This window comes from Nannospalax galili, unplaced genomic scaffold, assembly GCF_000622305.1.
Source record: "Nannospalax galili isolate Female #2095 unplaced genomic scaffold, S.galili_v1.0 scaffold125, whole genome shotgun sequence".
NCBI classification, from domain to species: Eukaryota; Metazoa; Chordata; class Mammalia; order Rodentia; family Spalacidae; genus Nannospalax; species Nannospalax galili.
This window is the reverse complement of record NW_008354705.1, coordinates 2,113,836-2,124,349: the sequence shown is the minus strand read 5'-3', so window position 1 is coordinate 2,124,349 and position 10,514 is coordinate 2,113,836. Positions and strand designations below refer to the sequence as shown.

The 10,514-nt window shown below is 41.2% G+C and overlaps 1 protein-coding gene across 3 annotated transcripts in view; it reads right to left on the bottom strand.

Moving 5' to 3' along the window:
- Nucleotides 1-10,514, bottom strand: part of Plppr1 (phospholipid phosphatase related 1) — a 301,822-nt gene that overhangs the window by 6,950 nt on the left and 284,358 nt on the right. For all 3 annotated transcript variants that reach the window (XM_008851906.2, XM_029555427.1, XM_029555428.1), the window contains 3 exons: nucleotides 8,422-8,672; nucleotides 4,127-4,303; nucleotides 7-138 (listed from right to left, as the gene is read on the bottom strand). In XM_008851906.2, coding sequence (XP_008850128.1) covers nucleotides 7-138; nucleotides 4,127-4,303; nucleotides 8,422-8,672 — 560 coding nt within the window. The remainder of the gene's footprint in view (nucleotides 1-6; nucleotides 139-4,126; nucleotides 4,304-8,421; nucleotides 8,673-10,514) is intronic.

Here is a 10,514-nt window from a genome sequence, read left to right as displayed (position 1 = left end):
CTGTACCTGTGCACTTAAAGTTTCCAGGGGGCTTTCTATCCTTGGGAAAGCCATTAAGGGAACTCCACGGGGATCCTCAGGTTTGGGTTTGGAAGGAGATCCTTGTGTTCCTTTAAAGTTATGAACTACACACATTCCCTGCAGGATGAAGGAAAAAGATACTGGGGTCAGACTCAAGTGGTCACTGCTTGGTCATCTCTGAGTGTGGTAGATCTCTGTACTTGAATATTATCACCATAGAGATGTTCTTCCTTGGGGATGGTGGCAACAGGAGGGGAGATGAAGTGTGTGCTGAGAACATTGTAAGTGCTGGCAAGTCAAGTTTACCAGGTGGCTGGGGACATGTAGCCAATTTCTTTAGCTGCAGAACAGGAATAGGAGCACCTACCTCATAGATGTGTGACAATTAAACATGACAAATATAAGTCACTGCTTAATAACAACAAACATTTATTGAGGAGCACTCTGTGTCTGGCACTGAGCCAAGGGTTTTACCTCATTTCCTTAAACCAGCCAACAATTGCCAGTAATAGAAAGGGAGGTGCCATTATTATCCAGTTTGGATAAGGGAAATTAGATAATTTGCCCAAATTCATTCAGAAGCTTAAATTCGTTTAAATCACATCGCTATACTGTTTTGACTCTTACGTTCCAAACATATGGAGCACCTCATCGATGCTGGCTGACATTTAACTTCTTCCTAAAGTGATCACCGTCAAGCCATGTCACTGCTCTTTACTTGGATTAGACAACTCATTAGTGGTCTTTTCCATTTATTGTTTCCATTAAAGAAAAACCTCACCTATAAATGACTATCCAATTCCCTTATTTCCTGCCAGAGTCATAGCCAGCTGTTCTTACCACCTTCTCTGACCATGTTGACTTTATCTGCCTCTTTCCATACATTCATTACTGTGTATCTTTGTTTCTATAGCTCACATTTTTAAGTCTTGCCTGTCATTTTTTCAAATCATATAGAACATTTACATAAGCACTCTTTATCTGGCTCCCCTCTATCTCACTCTACAGCTCTGCTTAAAACTTTGGCCACTTAGGAAATGGGAAGAACAGGAGGTGTCAGAGCCTTGGAATCGAGATGACCATTGACCAAGATATATACTTTGAGGCTCAATTTTCTGTTCTATAAGACAAGGATAAGCATATTGCTGGGGACTTCCTAGGAGCATACGATTTGACGTAGAGTGTAGGCATGCAGTAATTGGTCACCTAACAATTTCCTTCTCCTCTGTGTTCTTCCTGTTGGGAAACACAGTTGTATAGTCAGTATGCTGCTTCTCCTCTCTCTCTCTCTCTCTCTCTCTCTCTCTCTCTCTCTCTCTCTCTCTCTCTCTCTCCCTCTCTCTCTCTCTCTCTCTCTCTCTCTCCCTCTCTCTCTCTCCCCCTCTCTCTCTCCCTCTCTCTCTGTCTCTCTCTCTGTGTCTCTCTGTCTCTTTCTCTCTCTCTCTCTCTCCAAATCTTGCTCTCTATCAATACCTCCAGTCTCCTCCCTAACTTCTCTCCCCTTTTCCCAGTTCGACTGCATGATCTGTTTGCTATAGTAACAATTCGGTAGCAGATCTGGATCTCTGGGTGAAAACAAACTTGATATCAATTGAAAAATCACTTGAAAACAGTGACGACAGACCAAATTCTAAATAAGTGGTAGAAAACAGGACTGCAAATCACTAAGAAAACACAAGTGTAATATTGAAGCAGAATTTGTACACCGGGCCCCAACAAACCCATAGTCTTTTATAGACACCATTTCTCAGAGAACCCATGCAATTGCATGGCGGTCCATACTGCACACTGCCATTTCTATTTAGCTGGGGATAGTGTGCTGTAGGAATGACGGTGTCAAGCTGTCTGGCTTTTCTTCTGAGCCCACATCTTCATTCATGAACCAGTGTTAGTCTTTGGAAATTTTCTCTTCTCTTGAAGTCACCTATGATTCTTTCCTTCTTAAAAAAAATTAAAAAAAAACATTTCTCAGGAAGTCCTCCTAATGACATATTAACATCTTAGGAACATTCCAGCACTTTTCCTATAACTTTACCTAGAGAATTTGTACTTCAGCCCCTCTTCTCCTTCCACTATAGAAAGAAATCTGTTCAAGGTCACATTGAGTTATGATATCTTCATAATCACTGTTCCACAGAAATGTGTAAGCAATTTCTGTGTATATGTTAGCAGGCAGTATAGTTGGGCAACTGAGCTAGAGGCTGGGACAAGCGTATATGTGTATTTTGTGTATTGAGGGTTGGGAGGAAAAAAAAGAAGTTAAATCACAGGAGTGCATGATTGTAAAATCAGTCTGTGTGTGATGCCAGTCTTAAAGATACATAGATTAGAAACACATGTGCATCTTAGTGTCCATTGTATTAAAAATGAATTTTTCTGTATGAAACTGTGTATTTTAATAATGAAATGGAGATCTTTTTTAAAGTTTAAAACCTCATTTAAATTTTATGTCTTAGAGGGTTTATATGGAGTACAGTATTGTATAACTGTATTAATTCAACTGTAAACCTAAAAATTGACAGCCAATTTTGAAAGAGGCACATCTTAGCTCTGGAAATTGTTATTGAATATATCAATGGTGTTGTAATAAAATGCATCTTCTAATTATATGGTTATTAAATAAATAATTTAAAAAAAAGAGATGTGAACAAGGAGGTGGGAGATACTTTGAGATGGCCTTTTTCTCCTTTCTAAGTATTGAGAGGGGGTTTGTTTCATGGAGAATATGTAAGTTTACATTCTTGGTGACCTATTGTCAAAATAAACAAGCAAGCAAGCAAACAAACAGAACTAACTTGTGCCCCTGTGGTTAAATCCATGCAATGGAATACTACACAGCAACAAAAGAATTCTAACCCTTGTTACATTCTACAGCCTGAATGAGTCTCAAAATATAAATTACGCTAGATGTAAGATTCCAAAAATACATATATGATTTAATTTAAATAAAATATGGTATACTAAAAAGAAAACTAACTAGAATGACAGATCAAGTGGTTGCCTGGGGTGGAGGGGGAAGAAAATGCAAGAAAGATGTCACAATTGAGTTTCATGCAAACTTAAAAAAAAAAATAACCCAACATGGAACTGGGAAATGGGCTGGCGGGCCCAGTCTTAGCCTAGAAACTACTGACAGCTGATCACTGCTAGGTGAGGGACACACTAGATAGGCTGACCAGGCTCCAGTGAATGAACTCATACTGAGGGGACAGCCAGGGACACAAACTTGACTAGGTAAGTCTTAACAAGTATTACAGAATGCATGAAATCTGGTGTGAGGAGCTCTGGGGGTGCAGGTGGGGCTCCAAAAATGATTAAGATGTATTATATGAAATGCACAAAAACTCAATAAAAATATATATTGGGAAAAATTCAACAGTTAGACAGTATGTACCATCTTAGGCCTATCACATTTCAACAAAACTGAAAAATGAATAACAAGATAGAGTACAAATTATTCTTTTCCAATTCAACTCATATTAAGGGATTTTCTAGGTGAGCAGGTAAGCCAGGTCCCCATCTATTTGAACAGCGAAAACATTCTCAGTACTGTAAAGACAAGAAGATCGTGTTGGCTCATAGTCTGCTCCAGGAAGGTTACTGATGGAATCAAGATGCCCAGGGGCATGTTCAGATGTGAGTGTGGTTAGCTGCTGGCTTTCCCTGTCTCTGAGAGCAATACATATACCATGATGGTTCCTGGATCCTGAGATGCTTGCAGTGCTGAAGGGGACAGTGCTTACTCCATCAGTGCCCTTTGTTCTCTGTTCTTTGCCTAAAAACATGTAACTTCTGAGCCTCAAACACAAAGCAAATACTTAAGAGCACAGGTTCAAAGGTGCACCATGTAATTAGTCTGCCTGGCTCCAATCCCAAGCCAAGTGTTCAAGGACAGAAAATAATCTCCTTTTGTGATGGCCAGTCATATTTCTGAAAGAAAAGGTTATCTACTACCATTGCTGCAGCAAAAATATGCATGTCCTTGGCAGAACTGCAACTCTGAGGGTGGGGACAAGAGGAACACAGAAACAGACTGGCACCTGGGAAATCCCATGTGCTATGACTTTAGACAAATGGGCTAAGAGGGATGGATAGAAAGACCTACCAGAAACAGGGCCACTGCGGTGCCCAGGATGAAGCCAGCAATCACGTCTGAACAGTGGTTCCGGTACTCTGAGACACGGTTGAGGCCTGTCAGGAAGGCTGTGCAGAGGGTCCCCAGGCACAGCACAGGCTTGGCCAGCCGACTGCTTTTTGTCTTGATTGTGCTTGTGATGTACATCTGCAGTGGGAGAGAGACCAGGGAGTGACCAGGCAGCCCTTGCACTGGTACATCCCCAGGCATGCGCATATACAGCTCAGCTCAGGGGCGAGGGCTGTGACAAAAGCAACCGCACCAACGACATCTTGAAGCACTCCACTAAGCAACTTGGCAGAGAGTGTAGATAGGAAACAGTCTACGATGCTGCGCATGTAGACACGAGTCACGTTTGCATCCTAATGTGCGTGTGAACCAATAAGAAGTATATTGACAGGAGCGACTGAAGAGTGATGGCTGGGTTCAGAACATGCAGTTTTTATACCACAAACTAGAGAATCATTTGGCACTCTTCAAAAATCAGATAAGAATCTCAGGTGCCAGGTATACCTTGTAGGACGATGAGTTTGTGGTAGAGGATATCAGGTAGGTGAGTGACTACACATTTTACTTTTTGTGTCCCCCCCCACCCCCACAGTCTTGGTGATGTCTTCACACTTGGGGCAATAATAGAAAATTGTTCACTGACTAGTTGACGGACTTAATTAAAACGGCCTAACCACTGTGATAGGTTACAGCTGTACCAGAAGCTGAGTCTCATGTCAGGACCGCAGTGGTTAGCTCTAGCCATCCATTTACTACAGAATGTTTTGAAATACTAAACTTAGGGGGCTGGAGAGAAGGTTCAGTGGTTAAGCGCCCTGGCTGCTCTTGCAGAGGACCCAGGTTCGAGTCCCAGAACCTACATGGTGGCTAATAACTGTTCGTGACTCCAGTTCCAGGGGACTTGGCACCCTCTTCTGACCTCGGCAGGTATTGCATGACACTGGTGCACCTACCTACATGCAGGCAATACACTCATACACATCAAATAAAAATAATAAATAAAAATATTTAAAAAAATACTAAAATTGTCTTTGTGCCACAAATATACAAAACCGTGAAAGACCTGAACTAAATAAAAGATGTTTCACATTCTAATACCTGAAATGTGGCCGGATGTTACCAAATATGCCCAGGATGGCTTAGAGTTCAGAAAACATGCTTCTAGTAAATTAGATCACCTTCAGTAATGGCTACAAAACACCACTAGAGGGAACCATTGACCCATAATTTTCTTTTCCTTTAAAAAAATTCTCTGACAGGGTCTCCAGTAGCCCCAGTTCGACTGGAACTCACTATGTAGACTAGACTGGCCTAGATATCATAGAGCTCTACCTGCTTCTGCCTCCTGAGTGGCAGGGTTGAAGGGGTGCACCATCGTGCCTGGCGTTTTTCTTTTCTTTTTAAGACCAAATCTGTCCTGGTTGGCCTGGGACTTGCTATGTAGTTCATAGCATGTGCCTCGAGCCGTGACTAGGTGGAAAATGGGTTCCTTCTCTCTGCAGATGGGACTAAGCAGGTTGAGGTACCCCAGAACATCCCAGTGGCTTAAAAGGGGACTTAGTTGTTTCCCCCTTCCCCTTTCGCTGAGACTCACTAGACTAGTCATATCTGGAACATAAGCTGAAGAAATAGGGATGTTTTCAACCCGTGGCTACTTCCACTGGTCCAATGCATGTGGTGCATCAGGGATCAAACTTGCTGCAACCTTCTGGCGGCCTCAGCCTCCCATGTGAGTGTTGGGATTACAGCCATTATCTCAACAAATGTGATGAATCAGTAATTTCTAACAAATAGGCTGATACCACAAAATATAACCTATAGGATATATAAGCTGCAATGTGTATGTCCTGAGCAGGTATAAGTTCAAATAGATACATCTTGCAATATTACATTGAAAAGTTAGCTGGCTGAAAGAACACCGTCACGCATACAAATGGGATACAGGAATCTCTTTATTCTACGTAACAGATGCCTTAAAAAACTGTAGTAGATCAAAGACTCATAAATTACAGCACATTATTATAGTATTCGGATACTGGGTAATGTTACTTAAATTTTTTGATGTAAATATATATGTTCATTTTGATTTTTTGTGCTCCTATTATTGTTTTCTAGTTACATCCTCTATGAATCTTTCCTATAAGAATATAACCATTGAGAACATGGACTGTTTTAGTAACTAGGACCAAGAAAATCACTGTTTAGAGATGCTTCTCTTACATCTTTATTTTTCCTTGATACATAATTTTGCAGATATTTATGAGGTATACTGTAGTGTTTTCATAGATATGTAATGAGCAAACCCAGGGAATTAGCATATCCATCACTTGAGTAATTCTGAAAGCATTTAACACACAACAGAGGTTCAGAAAATGTTCATACAGTTGGGCTCTTGTATTGGGGTTCATCTAATTGAGTCTGTAAGGCATGGTTTTAATTGGAATTCAAATCCACGTCTGAGTCCATGGAAACAGGTCTGATCTGAGTGGTGTTCTGTCTCTGACTTCGTATGCTGTGCCTTCTCTTAATGATGCTTAAGTCTCATTTGATGATGAGACAATGGCTTAAGTTATACATTTGTTTTTATAATGGCATTAGCAAGATTAATTTCACACAGCAGTGGCTTGAATCTGATAAAAACAGAAGAAATGGTACGAGAGCATATGGCTTTATACAAATTATATATGGTCTAGATGATTTAAGGATAAATCAACACTCTGAAAACTAGAGAACTTACTAAATGCCTCAGAGGGTAGTCCTGTTTCTTTCTCTTTTTTTAATAAAAGGAAAGAGGTCTAATCAGGTGACAACTGATTTGCTTTGTATTATCTGTGTTCATGTTTCCTTAATGTGGGGTAGCTAGAATTACCTCATCATGTAGTCATTACAGAGAAGATGTAAAAAGGATTAAGTAAGAGATGGGGTGGTTAGTACCACCAAGGGTGAGATGTCTTGAAAAAGATGCACAGATTCCTACCTGCCCCAGGTTGTGTGAAAGAGACTGTTCACTTGATTATTTCACATGCTTCTGGGTAAATGAGACTTGCAGTCTGGTTCCAGAACGGCACACTGTTCTCAGGTATGCCTGCAAATCTGCAGGTGTGTCCTCAGGTGATGGCAGAACTGGCCCCAGTGGCAGAGAGCCAGCGTGTGCCTCCAGCAGTGACTAGGTGAAGAATAGTTTCCCTCCCTCTGCAGATGGGGCTGAGGGGGTTGGGTGAAGGCACCCTAGAACATCCCAGGGGCTTAAAAGGGGGCTTAGCTGGGTTTCCCCCTCCCCCTTTTACTGAGTCTCAGTAGACTAGTCATATCTAGAACATAAGCTGAAGGAATAGGGATGTTTTCGGCCAGTGGCTACTTCCACTGGTCAAATGCATGTGGTGCCATCAGGGATCTTGCAATATCAGCCTGTGCAACTTTGATCACTGTGCTGGCCTATTAAAAAAACCACAGATCAGAGAAAAGTGAAATATAGTCATTTCCAATATGGATACTAGTTAAAATGTAGGAAAATAGAAACACCATTGATTTTCCTCTGATAAGAGAAGAAAAATTAAAAAGGACAGCATGACCCAGCAGAGCAGTGTGTGTCTGGGGAGAGGTAAGAAGTGAACTTTGGGATCATAGGGTTCTCCTAGAATCAGCCATCTCCTAACAAAATGATAGTGTGGTAAGAAGCAGAGGCTGTGTACTGGATCCTGGGATTGCATACCTCTAGGCCAGACGTTCACCTGAGGCCATACTTGTAAACCTGTGGGAGGACTAGGAAAGGTGTGCTCTGCTGAGTGGCAACAGAATCCCCTGCCATGTGACAGCACCTTGAGCAGCTCTCTCTGTGTGTTCTTGGCTATCACTAGGCCTCAGTTTCCTCATCTGTAAAATGGGAGGGTGTAACTGGGGGCTTATCAAATTCTTTTCAAACTCAAATTTCTTTTCAAACTAAATTGTCTAGCAGGCCAGGATATTGGGATGCTGGGAGTGGTGGGGCCAGGGTAGGGGGACATTTTATGAATAGCAGATACGATGAGGGAGAAATATGTTTTATGTGATTTTGTATTAGAATTGCTTTCCTAATGCACAAAAAATAAACACATTATTTATGTAAAGGTTTAAGGTTTGTGCACCATCAATAAAGCTCTTGAATAACCTCCTCCCCCCATCACTATATATGACAGAGATGACACAATGATGTTGGGAAGGGAGAGAGACACATCCCAGCAAACTCTCAACTTGGGGAGACAGGCTCCCACACTTACCGTGGCATATAAGGCGGAGTAAATGCTCAGAGCAGCGTGTTTGGATGGAAAGGACCTCCGAGCCTTTTCTATCACCTCCAGGTCCCCAGTGCAAATGTTCCCATTGTTTATGAATTGCTGGTGTGCCCGGCAGTCTGAACTGGTGTAGTTTGGCTTGCACACTGTTAGGAAGTACGGTGTTAAGTGTCCAGTGACCACTTGTCCGGCGTTAACAAAAATGTCCGTGGCAAAAAGTCCAAATGCAAATACCCCTATGAGGAGATTTGAAAGAAATAAAGATGGCGACACACAGGGTCAGTTAGTGTTTGTCCCAGAGAAGAGACAGTGAGGAGAGTCCATGTCGATCCCAGGATTTCTACAGTCAAGTCACCTGCACGTTTATCTTTCTAGACTGTGACACCTACTTCCCAAATCACCATTTCTTCCAAATCTAGGTAGACAGTCTACATTGGTGTTTTACTGTGTTGTGTACCTAATTTGGCAGCAATGTGGTCTCAACGGAAGGGGTTAGGGCTTTGGAATTTCATTGACCTGGCCTCCAGTCCCAGCTTCGGAGGCCCATTCACAGAATGAGTAGTGAAACTTGTTTTTAACTTTGCTGAAAACAGGAAATGAGTTTTGTGCAAAATACCCAGCATGGTGCCTAAGCTTTTTCTTTTCGAATGTAGCCCAAGCTGGTCCCAACCTCACTAGGCAGTCCCAGATGACCCTCCTGCCTCCATCTCCCAAGTGCTGGGATTACAGGCGTGTGCTACCACACCTGGTTTATGCAGTGCCGGGAATCAAACCCAGTCCTTTGTGCATGCTAAGCGAGCACTCTACCAACTGAGTTACATCATCAGTCTCATCATATCTTAAGTAATTACTCTTTCTTATAGAAAAATATATTCTTCCTGGTTATATTTAGAAAAGCAAATACTTCTAAGAGGAATTACCTATATCATTGTGGTAAGAGTAATAAGGATTTTAGAGAGCTGTCCCCTCAAAAAAGAGAAAAAAAGACTCTAAAAATTTCATTGCATTGTCTTATTTAATGTAGGAAATAGTAAATGAGAAAATAGAAAACATGAAAGACAAATGTTATTAATGATATTAGTTTCTTCTGCTGCTACAACAAACTCCACCAAATTGAATGGACTGAAATAATGCAACTTTGTATCTTCACCAGGTTCTGGAAGTCAGAAGTTCAAAGTAGGTTACCTCCAGCCTAAGCTCAAGATGTTGGCCTGGCTGTGCGTCTTTGGAAAGCTTCAGGGTAGAGTTCATTCCCCACCCTTCTCAGCACCAAGGAGCTCCCTCTTCTTTTCACTTAATGGCCCCTTCCCAGCCCTCATCTTATTCCACTGCTCCTCTGACCCTGACCTTCATGCCTCTTTCTTACAAAGATGCTTGTGTTTGCATTTAGTCCACTTGGACAGAGCAGGATAATCTCCCCATTCAAGATTATTAATGTAAACAAATGTTCACCCCCCCACACACATAATGTGATAAGTTCACAGTTTGCAAGTCATGACCATCATTTGTAGTGTTTTGTAGTGTGTATGCATGTGGGGTGTGTGTGTGTGTGTGTGTGTGTGTGTGTGTATGTGTGTGTATGTGTATTTATCCTGACTTTGTGTTTAGCTGAAAAAACTGTGCACAGACTATACCTCTAGCCTTTTATCTGTTCTCTAGTAAATTCCATGAGTTTAACCTCAACAAGCTTGAACATAGATAACAGAGGATTTTTAAATTGAGAACTATTCTTAAATGACATATAAAAGCATAAAATCATACATACTTATGGAGTACCATGTATATTTTGACACATGTATTTACTGTTTAAATTATCTGTATTATGATTTAAATGACTTGAAAACATTATTTAAATGTATTTCCTCAAACATTTGTTATTTGTTAATGGTGAAAACATTCAAATTCTTCCTTCTAGCATTTTGAAATCTATAGAACATTATCAATATTGATAGTTATCCTACTATGCTATTGAACACCACAGCTACTTACGTCTAACTATAATTTAGTGTCCATTAATCAACTTAGTGTCCATTAATCAACCCCCTCCTTCCCACCACCTTCCCAGTCTTTGATAACTA